This window comes from Polyodon spathula, chromosome 14, assembly GCF_017654505.1.
Source record: "Polyodon spathula isolate WHYD16114869_AA chromosome 14, ASM1765450v1, whole genome shotgun sequence".
NCBI lineage: Eukaryota > Metazoa > Chordata > Actinopteri > Acipenseriformes > Polyodontidae > Polyodon > Polyodon spathula.
Genome location: NC_054547.1, coordinates 11,296,666 through 11,318,587, shown reverse-complemented (window position 1 = coordinate 11,318,587; position 21,922 = coordinate 11,296,666). Strand labels below are relative to the sequence as shown.

The window sequence follows — 21,922 nt, the reverse complement described above, 5'->3', positions numbered from 1 at the left end:
TCCACTATAGAGGATCATATGGCCTCTTTGGTAGCATAACTGATGTTGGCGAAGGCGTTTCCAAATAACTCAATTTCATGCTGCATGACCTCAGCCATAAGGACTCTCAGCTCCTCCTCAGAAAACCTTTCTTTTCTTTTCCGTGTGCCAAAGAGGACTTTGCTGCCCTTCCTCATTTTTTGGTTTGGTTTGATTCGTACTTCACAGATCCCATATAGTACCCATTGCTGTCTGTACTCTTACCTCACCTCTGGGCTGTAAGTGCGGCCGCTAAATAGCCCTGTGCACAGGCGGCACTCATTGCGACCCTCATTATCATGATTGCATCTCATTATTTGTGCGTATTGAGTAATTTGCATTGCTCTTAAACTTACATAGGCCGCAGTGCAAAATAATTAGGCCAGGCCTGGATTTTGCAGTCACAATTTTTTGCAGTACGCCTATCCTTATCCATAAGTGTGCTAACTTTATTGTGAAGTATAATATATCAGATACATCTTTTGAAATCAAAGGCTAGCTACCATGCTGTGGGGCCCAGACTCAAAGTCAGGTACCACCATGTGTCAATGCTGGGTCCAGGACCATGGCAGATAGCATCAGTAAGACTGGCCTAGTGAACAGTTGTCATGTACAGCAAGAGCCGTGATCCTGCACTCCATTGCTGAAGTCCATTTTGGTGCTATTAGTTTGGAATTGGAACGTCCATCAGCGTGATCTCAATTCTGTTTAGCATGCTTGGAACTGTCTACTAGTAGGAACCTACCTCCTGCCCATTGTTACTGTGTCTGGTAAAGCTGCTGTTGGGTATGGTGGTTTCCTGTATTGGGATTAATTGCCTAGCTGTAATTTTGTAACATTCTTCACAAGCTTTGTCAAAGCAACCATTGCCTAACCTGTTTACTATTTTAAATGTCAACTGAACTTAATGTTTGTGTGAGAATGTTATTACATTTATTTGCAGCATATGTCATATTATTTTGAATATTTAACATATTTACTTCCCATAAATAAATGTGGTAAAATGCCCAGGCAAAGATCATAGTTGTGGTAAGTAGGACAGTCCCTTTCATATTCCTGTTTCTTTAAATGGTGAAAATATTTTCACCAACTTGTTATTAAGAAAACCACAAAATACAATAACTTGCACAGATTAAATGAAACCCAGTTGTTCAAATATAACCTGAAGGGAACGGTTTTAAGTGAACCTGCTATTTGCTGTATACCTTACTACTGATTTAACAGAATGGAACTGGGATGCTGGATACTAAGAATAATGCTTCAATTTACAGCCTGCCACCTAGTGGTACAACATTAGGACTGTACTGGAGACAAGACAATGGAACCACAGAGGTACCACACCTGGTTTGCAGGTGTTGTACCAGAAGGAGTTTAGTTTTTAGCACCCCCTGCTTTATGAATATACAGTGCATTGCAAATAGGACTTTTGAAGAAGAAGATGGGCATTTTTCCTGAGACAGTTTGAGTGGTAGGAAGTTGAATCCTCAAACTGATTATTTATCAATATGCTGCATTGTCTTCTACAATTAGTGGCTGTTATACAGTTAATAGATGGCAGCACAGATAAAAAAATAAATGCATAAGGTACTGGAAATATACTGGAATAATTAGTGTCATCAGTATCATTTACAGAGGTCCCCAATAAAGCGCCAATACTGACTGCACTGTCCTATACAGTTCTAAATGAACACCCTGAAAATACATTTTTTATTTAATTATATTGACCTTAGAACCCCAAAAATGTGATGCTGAATCTCAGTTCATATATATTTTTTTATTATTTAATAAAATTTGATTTCATATCATATAAGACAACTATTAATTAATACACCAAAACTGGACATAACTATTTACAAAAAGCATTGTTTTACATTTCTATTAAACTAATTTTGACTGCTTACTTTTATCCTCTACAAGTTTTCACAATAATAATTGTGCTTGGACGTGATACAAAATATGTAGTTTACAGCTTCCAAAATTAACCTTTATTTTCAATTATATAGTCATCAAAATATTTACAAAAAGAAGAGGTATGGTGTCATGTTATTTGGTGTGGTGCTTCAAGCATTTCCATAAGAAAAGTGTCTATCGGGGTGTCTCCAATCAACTTGAAGAAGAAGAGGTGCTCTAAACATTTCAACCCAATTGATCGTAGTGCAGGCAGTCGAAGCAGAAGTTTGGCAAACCTATAAAAAAAAGGAGAGATGAATTCGCTTTCAGAACATTGTGAAAATGAAAACAGAAGAAACGCGTTTTAAAAAGTTTTAACTGGCACTGTCCCATTAAAAAGGTCCTGAAAACAGGATGTCTTGGTAACAAGGCATAGGAGTGGAACATTGATAAACGAAGGGGTAGACTGCGTACCTGCCAGGCTGCTCTGGGTATTTCTGTTTCGTATAACCCTCAAGTGATGCATAAACCTTTTCCCTCAGTCCTTCTACTTCCAGTGGGTTTGATAGGCCCTTCGCATCTGGAGGAATACAGACAGCAAAAAAAAAAAAAAAAAAAAACTGCTGAAAAATGAACAGTAACATTTTCATGTTGTTTAATTTCATATTGTTTAATACCAGAGGGCCGAGAACAGTTTTTTTTGTTACGCGCCCATTTTTCAAGCATGGATAAACCTTAACATAAATAGCAAAGAAAGCTGGCTTTGTAACATTCTGTGGTTTTACTCAGTGTAGATTTCTCTTAAGACAATCAAGGGACTTCATTTCAAAATCACAGTTTACATTCACGACATGTACGGGGAAACTGCTAGTTATGAATTAGAGGGTTTTATTTTATCTTATTTTTTATTTCAAATACATTCAAAGCATATTACCTGGATTGTAAAGAACGATGGCTCGAAGGCATCCCAGTTCTGTTTTATCCATTTGCATGTCTTTCATTTTTGACACTAATTCTGTGAGAACTCTGAGGAAATAAAATGTATTCTTATGTCAACAGGGAACAGCAAAGAATATGCAGACATTTGTAGAGATCTAATCTAAACGGTTTGAGGTTTAATACACTCCAAGCACATAAGGTACTTATCCCGTTTGTCAGTAAACTTAGAGGCACTGTTGCTCTACCAGGTTTCTAGTACAGATGCCTCCTTTACTAATGCCATTCATTCCACCCTTAACATTTCATGTGCCAGCCTGCTTTGCTTGTGTATCATACGAAATACGTAAACCTTATGACAAGTTATACACAAGAATAGCATCATTTAAAAACTTACTAAAACAAATAAGCCAAGCTACTCTGACACTACTCGGAACTAATACTCCACTGCTATATCCTGCAGCTTAGTGCCAATTTTATACTTCCATAATTATTTTACCACTCCTTTACTAATAATACTATTACAACTAGGACTAATACTACTACTACTACTACTAATAATAATAATAATAATAATAATAATAATAATAATAATAATAATAATAATAATAATAATAATATCAGTTATAAAGCCACATTTGGAAAGTTTCTGTCACTAACCTGTCAAAAATGGATTCAACCCCAGCACTGTGGGCACTGCTTCGATGCACATGTAAACCAGTGGCAAGAAGGATGCCATCTTTCACAGATACTGACCGGTGTGAAAATGAGGCGATTAGCAATTCATTCCAACCTTGAATTAAATCAGGAAATCAGAGATGTTCAAAATTGTGTTTTTCAGTTTTCACAAAACATTTTCGCCACAAGGAAAAGCAGTGCGTTGAAATAAATAAAGTATTTTTAAGAGACACAGATCAGTCTCTGGGAACATTATGAATGACCGTAAAACGATAGAGTAGGCAACATGGTTGGCAGTCTTTTCAAAACACCTGGGCAGAAATATGCTTCAAAGCGTGCATTTGAAAACTACAAACTGTAAAAACTGCATTAAAAATGTGTCTGCGTGAGACTACCAATGCATATTTAGATATCTCTGACTTGTAATTCAGTGTTTGTACCTGCCCTCAGAAGAATGACTTGGTCATCCAGAGGCAGCTCTGAGAAGTGGGGGATTCTCTTAGCCCATTCCACCAGAGTGAAGAGCTGTTTGTCTGCTGCTTGGCAAATGTTGGTAACTGGATCATTAAACTGGAAAAGGAGAAGAGAACTGAAAATGGAACATGTACTAATACGGCACATAATGCAGTAGAAACACAGTAGTACAGGTTACTGTGTATTACACTTTATTTTAAGCGAATGCTGTAGTTAGTGTACAGTTGTTACTATTGCATAAAATGTCTGTAGTGTAACAATCTTCTGTATGATACCTCTTAAGTAATGTAACATTAAACAATGGGAGCCTCATATGCAGTGCATTTTGAAGAATACATTCCAAACATTTATTAGGTTCAAATTAAATTACAGGACATACAGAATTGTCTGTACTGGCATCCACATAGATTTCTGTCTTTGGTTCAACTGCAAGTTCTGCATCCAGGATTTTATCCACAGGCATTTCATCATTGTAGCTGCTTGTTGACTCCACCTCATTATCGCTCTTTTCTCTGCCTCTTTGCCTTTCCTCCTGTACAGCTGAAAATACAGTGGACAAATAACATTCCGGAAAAAAGCAATTACAGTTTATTGTCTTGGACAAAAAAAAAAAATGAAAACGTTTGAATTACAGCTACCGGAAGCCATCACAGTAGTACAGTGTTTCATGTTAGATTTCGAAATGTCACATTTTTTAATTTTATTTTCAGTTTTTTGTAAAGTATATGGAAACCTACAAAGCGGTGTGTAATTAAATATATTAACGTAACATTATTCAACAGGTTTCAACCCACTTTATGAAGCAAAATGAGTTAATTCTATAGTGTGATGCAAAACTTTTGTCCATTCCTGTATTTACAAGCACACTTGTGCATTTACAACATTCGGACACTAGATGGGACCAACATTAAGCAAAAATCATTACAGCAAGAATATGAATTTACTTTACTACCCTCAGTACAGTAAGAGAATCTCAGTTCCAACTTGAGCGGAATTGTACTTCTTAATGAGACAACAACAAACCTTACCTTCTCTCTTCATTCCCATTGCCAGACACTTCTGATAGCGGCAGTATTGGCAGCGATTGCGCTGACGCTTGTCAACTATACAATCCTTGCTGTCTCGACACGTGTAGGTAAGGTCTTTCCTGATAGTCCTCTTGAAGAACCCTTTGCATCCTTCACAGCTGTACACGCCATAGTGCTTCCCTGTAAATATGTGTTTTTATAATATTAGTCACAAACCCTACCTTAATTTATACTATTAAGACAATTGACCATGGAAAATATAAATTATTAAATTTAACACAAATACCCTTTTCATGTTTTAGATTTTTATTTTTTAAACAGCACATTTATAGACAGTGATATTCCTAGTGAACAAATGGCAACTGTGTTTTTGTCCTGCTGAAACAAGAAGTTTTAACGGTAAACTGAAACAACCACGTTTGATTAAAATTCCTTTTACTAAAATACTGATCTCTTTATCTTCTTAAAAAAAGTTGATTGACTAACAAGGTAAGTCAGTTTTATAGCCAAAAATGGGACCAAGTGTAGACCTTATTTATTTTCTACTTCTATTGTTCGGATTAATTTCCCCTGATGCTTTTTTTGTACAGTTTTCTTATTGGTTTACTCCTATTGCCTGTGCTCTGAATGATGACTTCTCCATGTTGCTATGTAAGTTTTGGTTGTCACTGAACTAGGGCCAGACGTCAATATTTAAACTAGGATAATTGACTTAACTACTTTTAAAAGTAATGTCTTAGATTTGAAAGGTACGATATACAGTAGGCGACTTTGAATCATCTTTATACACACTAGTATGCCCTTTTGCTGGCAGTCTCAGAGAGTGGATACACATATGATGGATTGGTGACTGAGCTCCCCTCGCACCCTCCAGGGCCAGGCTGAGCAACACTACAGAGCACTGAGGGACAGCTTGCACTCCTCATGCCTCTGCTGTATGCTTTCTGTGGATAAAGACAGGTCTTCAGCCCCAAATGCATTTACTTCAGCACCTCACATCCATCTTAACCTTTAATAAGCTGTTATACTATGCATTTATTCTGCTTAACCATGGTATTCATTGTTAACAATGCTATACCGTGCTCATATGTGCTTAACTATGCTTTCCTCTTACTACACTTTACTACATTTTGCCATTTGCAATGAAATAATACAGTAAACTTTAACATGGGAAAGTAATAAAAGAAAATCCAGATCCAGATGTAAAAACACAACAGATTACCTGAGGCCCGATCTCCACAGATCGCACATATGTGTTTGGATATGGATCCCGGGCTTGTACACGGATAGCTGCTAAGATTTCCAATTCCAGAAAGTCCTGGAGGGGGCTTGATATCTTCTGTACTGCTCACATTGTTCATCGAGTTCATCTGAAAAACAACTGTTATAGTTAGCTTGCTAACAACATTTTACACAATGACCTTACTTTCTTATGTAGCAGAATGAGGTGAAGAATGGTATTTTGTGGTAGGAAAAAGGAGTTATAAAATGGCATGTTACTGTAGGTTTGAAATACATTTAATAAACACTGGAATGTACTTGTAGAATACACTACTCATTAGTTAAATCTTTACAGTTTTATTATAAACGACATTTGTATTATGCAATTATCAACTGTGTATTTCCAGTACACTTTGAAACAGTGTAATGGAACCTGATGTTCAAAACCAGTCTACTTTGACAGCTGCAGTTCCACTCTCTCCCACCAGAGGTCAGCAGAATCAGAATTCCTTACTGCAGCCCTGTGGGAGTCAGCTGGTTTGGCTTGAATCTTTTTATTCAGCCAAAAGAAATAATATGTGAATATATAAGTACTTAATACGTAGTTAGACAACTAACGGAGGTGACAATAAAGAGTTGTGCCTGCTTCATCACATTTAACTTCTTAACTAAGAATGGCATCAAAAACTTTAATCCCACAGACTGAGGAAACAAAGGTGTCAAAAATACAGTAACACCAGTCTAGACTCCAGTGACTATGTTATTGAAGATACAAATAACCCTGAAATAATGACATGATGACTCAAATGGGAGAATACATTATTAATACTGTATATGGTCGTATATAAGACTGAAACATTCAGTGACTTCCAGCAAAAAACGATGACCAGAATAGCACAAATAATAAAAAAAACTAAATCCTTGCAAGAGATCAAATAAAATAAAATGCTTTTTAAATCACTTTGAAAAATGCTGCAGATAATTCAACCCAACTTTTTAGAATTTCTTGTTGTTTGAAGAAGCAAGGTCATCTGCTGATTCACAATGAAACAATGCAGAGTCAGATGGACAGCAGCCAAATGGAAGTTAACATCAGTGTCCAAGATGGTTTTGTGATCATGATAGAAAGACCCAAGAATTTCAACTGTCAGCCAGCAGCTGTGAGAAGGTGAACAGCAGTTACCCAGTTAAGAAACTATTATTTGTATTTTACAGCTCCTAAAGAGGCAGCTGAAAGATCATTTGCTTATTTTGCTCTTTGATTGTGGAATTAATTACAGTCTAAACTTAAGTTGCAGTCCCAAAAAACTTCAGTATAATTCCAGAGTAAACTACATGTTTATCTAATTGAGAATTGTGCTTGTTTAAAGTAGCTGATTACACCTGTCACTAATCGGTTGTCACTAATTTAAGTTTATTGTATTGCGTATGACTTGTCTGTGTTTTAAAAGTATTTCTGTATTTGTATTTTTGTATTGTACTATGTTAGATTGTGCTGCTGCTACCTTTCTTGGCTAGGGCTCAATTGAAAAAGAGGTTTTAATCTCAATGTGACTTCCTAGTAAAATAAAGGTTTAATAATAATACAGCTTGTACATGTTCCTTTGTGGTGGTCCAGCTATGCTTTTGAACAGCGTGTTTTTAAATGCCTTCAATAATTAAGACATTCCTCTTTTCTGTGTTCAGAACTAATGAAACTGAGCCTAAATTAGAAGATATATTTAGAGTTCTGTTCTTCATGTTAAAAGCAAATACATGATATTCAGAACAGCAACCTACACTTGGTTCCATTAACTGGCAAGTAACAGGTTCCCAGTGGTCCAAACTGTCACTTTGTATTACTGAGAATAAAGGTGAGATGCTCTCCGCTGAGCTTCCGCCTCAGAATGTCAATTTCTACCATTGAGCAATGGTGATAACACTCCATGAATGAAAAGAGACAGCATGTGGTCATGTTAAAATATCAGTATAAACTGCACGCTTTACAACACAATAATATAAAAGCAACCCCCACTAGTCCTGCATTGGGTCGGGTACCCGTGGGTGATCCGCGAAAGCGGGTCGGGTTCGGGTCAGAATGTGAACTTTCTCGCGGTTTGGGTGCGGGTCTAAAAAAATAAAAAATTCAGGTCAGAATATAAATCACCAAAAGCGTTTTCTGTGTACTCGTTTGTAACCCTTTACTAAATAACGTATTAGAAGGCAAGATCTTTTTATCACGTCTGCTTCTTGGTGACATTAAAAAAGTTTAGGAACGATGTGAAACAATATAGCTCAGGGTTTATATCATGTAGTTCGGCAGGTAAATTAGAAGTGTGGAATTATTTTGGAATCACAGAGAATGAAAATAATTAACGTGTGACTGGATTCGTTGCTTGCAAAACCTGTCAACATGTTTTTGTGAAGGACAGCCACAAAACTGGTACATCATCTCTGAGAAAGCATAGGTGTAGCTCCATTTCAACTGCTGGCACGAAAGGAATAGACAGGTAATTTATAGTAAAGTAAGTAGAGACAGTTAATATGTTACAATGTTAAATATATCCAGTCCACTAGAGAAAGCTATGATGTTGTATAGCCTATTGTGTAAACTCAGTCTATGGAGAATGGTAGAGATATCTGTGTGTGAATGTGAGAGCATGAGAGAGTCAGTTGACGCAGGCAGTAGGTAGAGGACTAACACTTGTGGGTTTTTGTCAGGTTGCAGGTCTTATTAAAGCGGGTCGGGTTGCGGGTAAGGAGATAGTGTTGCAGTGGGTTACGTGTTCGGGTCGGGTCCTGTAGTTGCGGGTCTGGATCGGAAGCGGGTCGTAACAAATGGACCCACGCAGGACTCTAACCCCACACCATCTTAAACTATTGATGGAAGCTAATTTTTAACATAACAAAAAGCAGGCACATGGTCAAAAGGTTTTACATAACCCTATAGAATTAACTAATTTTGCTTCATAAAGTCGAATGAAACCTGCTGAATAATGTTACGTTGGCATATTGAATTACATACTGCTTTGTAGTTTTCCATATACTTAACGAAAAACAGACAAATTAAAAAAACTGAACTTTTTGAAATCTAACATGAAATACTGTACTACTATTATGGCTTCTGGTAGACTTTTGCAATATAATTTTGTACTGTAGTTTCTTTGATTACATGATCTTAAATATAATATATATGTATTTATACATTATACATTATATATATATACATTTTACAGTTATAGAAATCACAGATTTTTAAGACAACAGTCAAATACACAACCTTGAAGTAAAATACAGGCTTGTAAATATCCCTTAATTAAAAGGCAAAGCATGTGTCTTTGTTTAACATGTAGGTAACTGCATTATCAAGTCACAGATATGACAGATTTTAAGAGCTTAGTGCCCAGAAAAAATTCAGTTGAAATGTGGCACCTACCTGTGGACTATTTAACGCCCCATAGTTCATGCCAGGTGTGGATGGTAGTGAGACCGACGGCGACCCTAAGGACGGTGTTATAACTGAATATGGAGAGGCTAATCCATTGATAGGTGATCCTATTGTGTTCATTGGGGATGTGAATGACCCTGAATGGTTCATTGATGCACTGATCACTGATGGATGCCCAGTCATGGTATTCATTGCAGACTGCGATGCAGGAGCGTTCATAGATATGTGGTTAACCTGCACAGAAGAATCTGTAATCAGAACAGAACATTTGGGTTTCAGTTGATACCAATGTTGCAGTGGTAAACACAGGCAGCAAGAGCCAATCAAGTTGTTTATAACCCACGTTATTTCCCAGTTCCCTAATGCTGACACTTTTTTGTTTGGTAAGTCCTTTGGTAAATTATAAGAAAAGGATAAGCTGCCGATGGTGAATAGCTAACAGATCAAAGCATTCTTCCGTATGATATGTAAAGCAATGTCCAATCTCCAATATTTACTGTTTGTGAACATGAATGACAGCGTGACATTTAGATAGGCAAACACATCCACAGACTCTGTCAATCACAAAGGTAATGTGACATGACATTTTGATTCTGTAAGGCCAAATCATCAGGGCTGATCACCACTGCACAAACATTTGCTTCAACGTAAACTGAGAGGTTTAGAAGCTTATTACACATTGGTGCATTTGTCATTAATAATCATGACATAACTATCTTAGGAATAAATATTGAGAACAATATTTAACAGACACACCCAGTAATAACCTGTTTTATACATACATACACACACACACACTGGTAATAACTGTATCTCCTTGTTATCTCCCTCTATAAGGACTACATTTCCTCCATAAAATTAGATATATTTTCTAACTGCTATCATTAACTATAAAATAATTGGAAAATAAATCCTTGAATTTGTGGAACAGAGCTACTGATCAATAGCAATAGTGATCAGATAGTGATCCACGACAGTTGCAATAATGTATATACTGTAGTAAATCTTGCAAAAACTGAAAGACGATACAAAATGTTGTCCTTTTTTTTTTTAGCGGCACGAGTTTCTACTGTATAAACCAAGAGAGACAGAGGTTACACAATGTTACTGCATGCAGGATCTATTGCCCGCATGTCCAGTTTGAGCGCATTAGCAATTTAAATTGAATAAAACCGATCACATGCCAAAATAGTTGTCACATCAGACAAGTCCCAGTATTTAAATGTTATGATGCCATTATTCCATTTTGACTTCTCACTCAAAAATACACACTTTTTATCTCATTGATACAAGACATCAAAACTCCCCCAAAAAAGTAGCAGAGCTCTTTATATTTACTCACTATCACAGCCCATCGGAAACATCATGAAGGGATGGTGATTCTCATACATGTTTAGTCTTGTTGCAGGTTCTTCTGCCGTTTCTTTTCCATCCATGCTTCTGTTTCAGTAGTGATCACATCCCTGAACAGTATCTCTCAGCACAGAGGGGATGGCTTCTCAAATAAAGGTATTCAGTTAAAACAAAACACAGACAGCCCCCACTCTGTGATAGGAGCAGCGTCCCTGTCTCTCCAGCGAGGCAGCTGTTCTGAGGGCTTAGCAATGTTGCACTGTGATTGAGCTTAGTGACACAAGCTCTGCTGCCATGTGTCACAGCTCTTTGCCACACAAATTCAGATACGCGCACACACCCCCACCCCCACACTGCACTCTGGTGACACACTGCAACCTAGCACTGTGCAAAGTCTAATGACCAAGCTTCTGTACTGCACATTACGGAATGCTTTGCATTTCTTTACTTCACTTGCCTACAGGAAGTTATAGGGATTTATTTATTTTCATTCTCTTCATTTTAATGCTCAAGTACTGGTACTGCCTCAATTTTTACAGTTGGGAAGTTGTTTAACAGTTTCAGAGACAACACTGATTTCCAAAGAGAAAAATGATCTTTGTCCAGTTGAATCATAACTCAAAGGTCAGACTCTCTCTTATCGCAATCTTTGTGTACCAAGTTTAAAGGCAATCGGCTCAAGTGATCACCAACTCAACTTTAAAAATTGACTGAGCATAGGCACACTGTAGAAATGCACACATGCTAGCAAAGTTAAAACTGAATAATAATCCTTAGATACATTACCACTTGCATCATTGACAGAAAATCACAGATGATTCTTGTGGTGATCATTTTTTTTAATACATTTTATTCAAGCCTAATAATTTACTATAATATACAGAAAATAAACACCAAATAACCACCACCATCTTTCCATTGCCACTACAACAGCCCCTTGAGTGGCATCTCTACCACCCTGTCTTGGATGTCTGGTCAACTGTCGGAAGACGACTTTCTTATGGGATGGAAGCTGGACCCTAAGCTGAATTCACCTACTGTAAGCACAACAAACTCATTGCTTCTATTCTGGCTTTCCAAAAATCCCAGCTTTTGAAATGCAGTCAGTAATAAAAGGTCAATTGCTGTTGAACAATTAAAACTGAGTTTAAGCATGAGTGAATCAGACATACAGGTAAACAGCCGCTTCATGCTGGAGATTATATTGGCAGAAATGTCATTCTCTTTTGATCACTGTGAACCAGTAGACACTGTTCTTCACTGCTGCAGAGCAGAAATACTGTAGCAATAAAGAAACAGCTGACTATACAGCTGCTACACTATTAACCAAACATCTCTAAAAATATCAAATACATTTACAGATCTTTCTGCCTGCAGCTTCTACAATTTCTATTTAAAATCTATATTCATTGTTTACAACAAAAATGCCCTTCGGGTTCTTTTAGGGTATTTCACTGAAAATCTTTTACTAGATTGATTATTCCCAAGCAGAACTGAGGCAGCTGTATTTATGGTGTGTTCTTATCCAGATCCCAATCTGGGGGATAAACCAAGCAGATCATGAACAGTAACACTTCAAGAACTGGCACCTGTTCTGAAATTACAAAATACAACATTCCTGTTGAGAAGGAGGATTCCACTTCAACTCGAAAAGACTGCATCCTTAGTGTGTGCAAACACCTACTACTGTAGCAACCCAGGGCAACTCCCATCCGAGCGGTCTGCCTGGGCAGGTTCTGAGAAATCACTGCAGATCAGTGCTGCATGCATGGCCATCCCATTCATGGTCATGTGATGTATTTTATTATCTACAAATAAAATTCTACCTGTTTGTCTTTCTATGGAACTTACAACTCTATACTGCTGGTGTGTTCCCTCAGGAATCACAGAATAAAGTGCTGAACCGCAAAGCCAGTACTTGGTCTTTATCAAACCAAAAGGCCTCATATCTAAAATATGGCAGCCATATTAAGTGACATATCAAAGTTAAAGGTACTGTTACATTTTGTCTATAAGGCAGTGAACAATGAAAATATGACTGATTCAGTTGATGGAATCACATGAACAATAGATTTATTGGTGTTACACATTTGTCAAGTCATCCCTTTTTGTTACAGATCAACTCTGTTAAATCACAAAGTACCCATGCATGTTTCTAACATGTAACTGGATTCAACTGTTCTCTTTACTGCAATAAATGACTCTGTCATAGCACTGCTTTACAAGATGTGGGACTAATTCAATAATTGGACAATTCAAACACAAATGCAGTTTTCATTGCTGGGTAGTAATTGGCTACACCTGCCTGTAGGTTGATTAAGGGCTTCTACACATTCAGTAATTAGATTAGTTAATCAGACAGAGGTGTCCACATGGTCAAATAAATCCCCAGAGGTGTTTTTTAGGCTAGGATAATTGACAATATGGAAGACCATAGGAGAAACCGTGTTTGCAGAAGCAGTGATGGATCCTCCCAGTCATCAATAAAAATGTTCCATGAATTACATTTTCCATGCGGTCTCTCCTAACCAGTGAATAAATACAGAGGAAACAAGCATGTGCTTTAATTAATAAAACATGGAAGCAAGCCCCTGTGCCTAAAAAAAACAGTGTGACCCAACTCTCACTGGTCATGTCTAATGTCACAAACCCATCCAACACATTTTGGAACAGATGCATGCAACAACCCTACTTCAATGAAAAAAATACTGTAGCCTCCTGTTCACTGTACTGTATTGAGGAGGATAAATGCATAGAATACGCCAAGTGAGGATCCAGTTGGGCTCTCTGCCATGGATAGCTATAATTACATTCAGAGTACAGATCTGCTGGCATTCATCAGAATGAATCCCTTTGGGGGAAGTTCTTTATTTTGGAATCCTACCAACCCAGAACAGTTTCACTGTAAGCACGACATTACTGAAAAAGGAGCCCACTTATTTACCTCTTAATTACTAACAGGCAAGGAATTGCAGAAATGCTTTTAATTAATTGGCTATTAGGGTCCAGAGACATTGAAGTGCTTCGTTGTCTTTCTTGAGGACTCAGAGCAGATGTTACTGTAATGCAAGCCTGATTTCATGCACCAATGGAAAAAATATTTCTAATGCATTATTATACACAGTAACATTTTAGCTTCATTTTAAAATAAACCAGCACCTGGTAAACATTCACATCTACGTTTTCTAGATTGCACAGTGGAAATCTGGAAAATGTGCTATCTGCACGCATCAACATCTCAATACAATATGAAATCCATATCTACTTCCACAGAACTGTATAGCTTAGCCATGTAAGTTTATTCAAAAATGTATTAAATAACCTTTGATATTCATTTGATAAACCTGTTCTGGACTGTCATTAGTTTATTTAATCCATCAAAACAGACATAAAAACTATTCTGGTGCTTCAGTCCCTGAGTATAAAAATAGAAGAAAGAATTAATATGTTGTTGAGTGAATATATGTACCGTATTACTTTTAATAAGGGCTGCATTCAGATATCAGATTTGTAATACTCGCTGCTCTCGGGTAAACGGCGCTCTCAATAATGAAACATTGATGAAAAATGTGTTTTCCCTACCCCAGCTCATATAAATGCAGCACTTAATAAAGTAACACATACACACAAAATTAATTGAATAAACTTGAATAAAATGTATTTAAAAGAATACAATTACACACTGTAGCATACCGGTAACTGTAAAGAACTAAAGAAAAGCTGCGCTGGCACTTTATAACACTGACACCTTATTCAGCATTGGTTTTATAATGAGGGAACACTGTGTGTGTGTATATATATATATATATATATATATATATATATATATATTTATATATATATAAGATATATATATATATATATATCTGAAAACAGTTTATATGAGCTTTTGTGAGACTTTTGCTCATGCCCCATGTCCTTTATGATCCAACACAAGAAAATTAATATTTATAGAAAGCAATTTACACTGTCCCAGCTGGTGATTCAAGTGCAGAAAAAAAAAAAAAAATGAAATCACATTCCCTCTGATTTAGAAAGAGAGTGTTTACCCTGCATTAGTCACATCCATGCTGTTGGTGACAAAGCACAAGGAAAACAGAAAACCCTTTAGCTAAAGCAAAGCAAAGAAAGAATCAAATAGGGAACCCAGAAGGAAAAGAGCTCAATATTGAAGAGAAACATCAAGCAGCATGACAAACAGGGGCTTTACACAAGCACAACACAGAACAACCAGCTGCAGAAGAGCACAGAAAGAAAGAGGGTATAAAAAGGTAGCAGAGATACTGTATAAGCAAGTAAAACAGAAATACTTTCTTTTCATTACAAGACCTCTACAATTTGCAGTATCCTTTAGAAGACTGTAAATGATTAAATTTACAGTATGTGTAAACGTGATTTGTTAATTGTGACACAATGACCACAGACCCCCTAAATGGCTTTGTACAGTAATATGACTTTGATGCAGTGGCACACATTACATGGTACTGTAATGATTATTATTAAAATTAGCGTGATCAACTAACAATATCACAGTGTCAAATTTAATGATCTAAACAGTGGCGACTGCCATAGAATATATAAACCTACACATCCCCATGTGTAGAATTGTTAATAATGTACATGTGATTTATCAAAATGGCCACTCTAGCGGACTGGGGTTTGATATTTGTGCTCTAAATCACCACAGGAAGAGCAATTAAAAAATAAATAAACAAATAAAACGTATCAACAAGTGCTCTGGCTTTTCTCTTCCATACCACCTCATGGATTGTTCTTGCTGTGTTAGCTGCTTGACAATGTGGGCAATAATACTTACACTATCAGTGCACTACAGCAGCCATTTTGAAAACAGCTATGACACAGACTTTTAAGTTAATGTTGTCAGGATGTTAACAATGAAAAGAAAAATAGCAGGTACGTTATTTAAACAGTTGTGGCAACACGTGGGGACGTGTAAGGCTATATTTTTAGGAACCCTGCTACTTACTCTTTAGACTGACCATACAAATGAAGGAATTACAATGTCTAAAGGGGAAGAGTACAAGGTAACATTTACACATAGAAAATGTTCCCTTGGTCCTAATGACCAGCTTGATATAAAAAGACTACCGCGTCATTAAGACCATCTCAGTCAGTCACATTCAATTTGTAGACCATCTGAAGACCTCTGTTCTGAATACTTTAAATTACTTTAAAACACCCATTAAATTAGCCGGTCTTCAAATAAGGACAATATCACGTAATGGGTTAAGACCAGAAGGTTAAAAATGAATCTGCTATAAAACATGTTTTAATTATAATATGCATATATTTAAAATCCTACCATTATATATACTAATTAAATTGCACACACAGATACTTCAGCATAGCTGTATTGTTAAAACATGGTTTGACCTGAAATGTAGGCTTTTAGGATGTAATAATAGCAGGGTACTTACAGTGAATGTATCCTGTAGCTCCACTGAGTTTCTCATTAGGAGTTAAACACTTAGGGTGCCACATGTCGGTATGAACCAAGACAGAGGCACAAGTACATTCACTCAGCAGAGTGCCGCAAGCAGTGATTGGGCACAGCAAAGTGGATGAGCGTGGATGGAGAGAAAAGTCTGTACCTATTGCTGAATTAGAGATTATCTTCAGATCAGTCCAAGAGGAACCGTTTATTGCAACAGATCAGATTATTTTGTCTCTGTGCTTATTTCTCCAATGCTTTAAGGCTCATTAAACATGAACTAATGTATATGAAATGCTTTCTACAGTAGCTGTAGCACAGAGTGACGGGTTGCGTTTCAGTTTTAATAAACTGTATCAAATTATATTGAGTGTGAAGACAGCAGCAGATGGGTAAAAAATATGATTTGCATTAAACATACTGTTCTGTTATACAAGTAACATCACCTGTTGTGTAATTATTTCAGCAGTGTTTGTTGGATCTGAATCTGAATGTGGGATGTACAATTTCCCACCTCTGACCAATATACCCAGGTCTTATTTATTGAAAATAACATTACAAATATTGGTAACACTTTGGTCTGGTCTACAAATTAGCTACATTTCGATATTAAATCAGTAAAACTCGATAAATGTAGAATTCTCAAAAAATTTAAGTCTGACTGAAATAACTTTATATAGGATAAAAGTAGGATAAAATTGTCGTTTTGGAAAAAAAAAAAAATTGAACAGCAGCAAGCCTAATTATAACAGACTAAAGTCAACATATTTATTAGGAATGGAGTCTTAAAAACAATGTTAATTACAAAACTCAGAAGGCACTGTACATTACATGAAAGGACTTTGTTAATAGTGCTGGTTAATGTTAGCACAAACATTTCTTGACATGTATTCAAAGGCAAAAATCCATGTCTGCCAGAACGGACACAGCTGACAGAAATTAGAAATACCTCAACAACATGTTTTGCCTTGCACCAATTTACCACCTTGCCAGAATTTGAACAACAGTTTCTAAAATGGCAAGTGAAAAAAAGCTCTGTTTTATATGTGGGATTAATAAAACTAACAAAAAAAGAGGATTAACCAGCTCCTCTTGACCCTTTCTTTTCAGGGATCTACGTTTACATTTTTAACTACAGGCCCCTTGGGCCACTGAGCTACCATTTTTACTGGCCCGGATGCAATTTTATCTGGACCAATATATTTATATATTTTTTCATGATGGTTTTTATTTTTTTAATATGTTTCTAACTGTGTATGGTAACCAAAGAGAGCCCATGTCTCAAAAGAAAGTGGCTAAACGAAGCCTTTAAATATATGTTACTTAAGCCATTAAACATGTGAACGTTTGTGTGCTTGTCAGAAAATTTAAATACTATTAAGATTTGAAAATGTATGTGTACAAATGAAACTCATTTTTTCACAAGCAAAAATGCAACCGAGCTGTTACCATATAGTCACGGCAACACTAAAACTGAATTATAATAATCCTAATTAGGGATGGGTCAGTGTAGTGGATTACACGAAAATAAAATAAAAAACGACTTGAATAGCGTTTAACTGTACATATTCGAGTACACAAAAAAAAGCCTTATATATTAGCTACTACTAGAAGCAAACATGTCTTTCTTTTTTTTATTATGCTGCCGCTTTACAAGTGTTATGTCAGTCATAAACCCGTTGTTATTTGCCTATTAAAAGTAAGGACCCTAATTAATTATGCAATGCTTGCAATAGCAACATTCTACAGTAATCGTGTTCTGTTTGAAATTGTTGCCAATGTTATTGCCCTGTTTTTAGCTACTGTTAACAGATCCTTGATTGAGTTCCTCTGTAATGACTGTACACAGCAGCTTCTGCAGCTGTTGCTAGCCAGTTGTGAAACAGCTTCCGGAAGCATGGCACCGGTGAATAAAATAATGTATACAGCAAGTGCTAAAAGAAGCAATCCAAACTTGGGTAACATTGAAATTAGAAAGGTAATTTAACATTGTGATGAATATAAAGACATATTAAATGTTAAGCAGAAAAACGCAGTGACTAATAAGAAAAAGCAAGAGTTGGAAAGAAGTTATTGTTTTTTAACTCTGGACTGCAGTTCAATGTAAAACATCTACTGTTGACTTTCTGTGAATGGTTGGAGTAACGTCAACATTTGCACTGACCAGTAAAAGTACAGCCAGGTATCCTGGTTTTGAATTATTTACAGGTTACTGAATAAACAAACTAACTTCGATTCATCTGATGTCAGTAACTGATGGCTAGTGTAATTGGTAATGTTAAACTATTGTAATGCTGGAATGTATTTTCTATTGTTTTGCCCAGGTTATGATACTTACACTATTAAGATTATTTTATAAATATTATTTGTTAGAATTAAACATTTGTATAATATTAAGGTTGCTATATGATAGGTGTTATTTTATTCTGAATACACTACAGCAAAAAATATATATTTTGTGGTTTGTGTAACATTATGCTACTGTTGCTTTAACTGGAAGAGATACGCACTGTGACGTTGCTGCTCAGTTCTGAATTTTAATTCAGTAAACAAAAGAAAAAAACTTGTACCTAAGGAAATAGGGTTTTGAACAAAGAAATCTTGTCTTGGACTTGATTTCTTGGACATTGTTCGAAGACTTTGTGAACCTGGCTAAACTTTACTGGCTTAGACCATTATGCTGTCTGCTTTTGCACACGCATTTGCCTTTTACTCTTGGAAGAGGGGAAAGACTGGCGCCTAAAGTACCCGTCTCAAAGGTCAGCTCTTGGGTATCTCCTCCCTCCTGAGGGAAGGGGCTACCATCCCAGGAGGCCACAACCGATAAACTGATATCGCATCCAGGTCTTCCTCGTCCACCGCCAGGTCCGGTTCTGAAACATCTGGGGGCGGCCACCGGTAAAGGCGGGGTCAGTTCCGGGGTAGGTGTAGGCGGCAGAGCGAGAGCCAGAGCAGGGGATTGGGCCTGCTGCCAGGCCAAAAACTCCAGGACTTGAGCCATCCGGTCCTTTAGATCGGAGACGTCCTGTGCCTGAGGCATCAGAGTCTAAGCGCAGGGAATACTCTGCGAGGGGCTCTGGGACAATTGAAGGACGGGGGAAACCGGGGCTCCCAACACCGAGGACGGTTTAGTCTCGCCAGCTGGAGAAGCCACGTCGGTAGATCTGGCGAGTCTGCTGTGTAGCACGCGAGACTGGAACGCTGCATATATCTCACAAAACGAGGCATCTCCCAAAGAAGAGGAGGCATGCTGCATGCCCAGGCACAGGACACAGAGACCTCTGGAGGAAGCTTCCTGCAGCATGATGTGTAGACATGGAACTGTGTATGTTCACCATCATGCTCGCACTGTGTGCATGCGGTGTCAGTACCGAGTAGGGCTGCAACGAAGGTTACATTTGGACCTTTGAAGGTTCTAAACACATTACCGAAGCTGACTTCCAGCAATATTTAATATTTGTTAATGACATCCAGCTATGCATCAAATAGGCTCTTAAAAGCAGGAAATCATTGTATGTAACACCAGCAAGGTTTGTGGTATTTACAAATGTAACTTAACAAAGGAATTTGATGGACTAATTTTCCATTACAAAAAGCTGATTTACTCTAATCAACTGTAGGACAATATAAAGTCCAAATGGCAGTTTACAGTGACAATGGTACTAGGATCCCTTGGTGTAGGTTAGGTGTTTTTATTTACAAGAATTAAAACAGCAGCACATTTAACACACCCATATTACTGTTAATGTGGATTTTCCTTACCCCACTACAGGGGTTCTGGAACTAGGGGTGCTAGGGGTGGGGTATCACCTCATGGCTTTGCATGGCCTCCATCATATACAGGGGTTACAGTTTTGTTCAATGGCTTTCAGCACCCCCACTATAAAAACTTGTTCCAGCTCCACTGCCCTACTATCATAACAGTTCAAACCACATCCACTCCATTTGACGACTGCACGGCTGATGAATGCGATACAATTCACAGCATCAAATACAATTTTCACAGACTAAATGCAATTTATAATTTGAATCACACGGTTTAATCTTTAACCTCGTTTCAGCTGGTGCATTTCACCAAAAAGGTAAAACATTACTACAAGTCAAAATCCAATTGGAATGCACGCAAAGTAAAGGCGAGATGTGTGAATTTCCAAAATGTGAGCTTTCGCTTCCGTTCCGCCTGGTTGCAAATAGTAACTGTCCTATTCAATTATATAGCGGCTGCAAACAGTTTACTACGTTGAGACGTGCTAGAAAAAAAAAAAAGCCATAAATTACATAACAACAATTAAAGTGACAACCCTGACCTTGTCTGAGAACGAGAATTGCAATCACCTGACCTAACACTGGCACAAACGTCCTGTCAATAAACAAGTACACAGCAATCAGATTTATACCCAGTCTAAAGTTCAATGGTGGAATTCGGTTTACCCAGTCGTTGCAAGAACTACGAAATACGCCATACAGAATATTCACACAGCTCCACCAGGGCGAACTCGTGCAACAGAATACATGCGATAAATAACATTTTGACAAACAAGCAAAAAATCAACACTTACTGAGATGCAGAAACGATTCATTATTATCCATAGTGTGTGAGTTATTGCTGTGTTGTTTTCTAACGGTAGTGTGTTGTACTAGCCGTTACAGACAGCAGCATCTCCCTGTGAATTCCTCTCTCTGGCTGACTGAACTCTCACTACTCCAGCCCAACTGGCACACAGAGGGGCCTCGCTAAGGGGGTGGCGAAAGATTCCCTTAGTTTGACAGCAGAATTCCACGGTTTCAAAGTTACTCTGCTCGGTCATGCACAAATGTGGCAGACTTTCTGCAAAAATGTACGTTAACTATTGTACTTGTATTTTTAGATTCATCGTGATGCAAAACAAAGATTTATACCCAATTACGAAATATATGCCATAATTATCAAACACGCTGGATCAACCTGTTGCAAAGCACTTCAGCTTTCAAAACCAGCGCCTTGCTGATATGAAGATTGCTCCAATAGAAAAAGTATACAGTCCCAACATGTCGGATAAAAGGGAAATATTCTGGAATCACAGACTTAAGACTGTATTTCCCCATGGACTAAACCTGGAAGCAATGCATTATTTTAGGTCGGGACTCCACCTCAAAATAGTCACAGATTAGAACATTCATCTTTAAATCGCTGCAAAGTTCAGTTGAAACAACATCAGTCTACCTACCTATTTCTACAATGCTGTCTGTTGTAGCTAATTGTTAAACAGTGAGGTTTCAGTTTATCAATTACTTTTTTCTTCGTTATATAAATAGGTACAGCACGTAAAACAGATCTTACATTAGTTACATTGTAGATTACAGCCGTATTTGTTTTCATTTCACTAATTGTTGAACAGTATATAAAGTAAAAAAAAAAAAAGTTGCCTTAATACGATTTACTGATTCTGATTGTTAAAACGATGT

The 21,922-nt window shown here is 37.2% G+C and overlaps 1 protein-coding gene across 4 annotated transcripts; it reads right to left on the bottom strand.

Annotated features, from left to right (window-relative positions):
• Positions 1 to 1,862: 1,862 nt before the first annotated feature.
• LOC121326454 (retinoic acid receptor RXR-gamma-A-like) lies at positions 1,863 to 21,162 on the bottom strand. Of its 4 annotated transcripts, XM_041269728.1 has the most exons (11): positions 21,037 to 21,144; positions 11,015 to 11,167; positions 9,661 to 9,920; positions 6,247 to 6,394; positions 5,025 to 5,204; positions 4,376 to 4,536; positions 3,963 to 4,092; positions 3,505 to 3,637; positions 2,843 to 2,934; positions 2,383 to 2,488; positions 1,863 to 2,204 (listed from the first exon to the last, which is right to left on the bottom strand). In XM_041269728.1, exons 2-11 carry the CDS (start codon positions 11,106 to 11,108, stop codon positions 2,057 to 2,059), a joined length of 1,452 nt encoding a protein of 483 aa, XP_041125662.1. In that variant the 5' UTR covers positions 11,109 to 11,167; positions 21,037 to 21,144; the 3' UTR covers positions 1,863 to 2,056. The 4 variants fall into 4 exon arrangements, with proteins under 4 accessions (XP_041125662.1, XP_041125663.1, XP_041125661.1 ...); XM_041269729.1 differs by lacking the exon at positions 11,015 to 11,167 and having other exon boundaries at positions 21,037 to 21,162; XM_041269727.1 differs by lacking the exon at positions 21,037 to 21,144 and having other exon boundaries at positions 11,015 to 11,449.
• Positions 21,163 to 21,922: the final 760 nt, after the last annotated feature.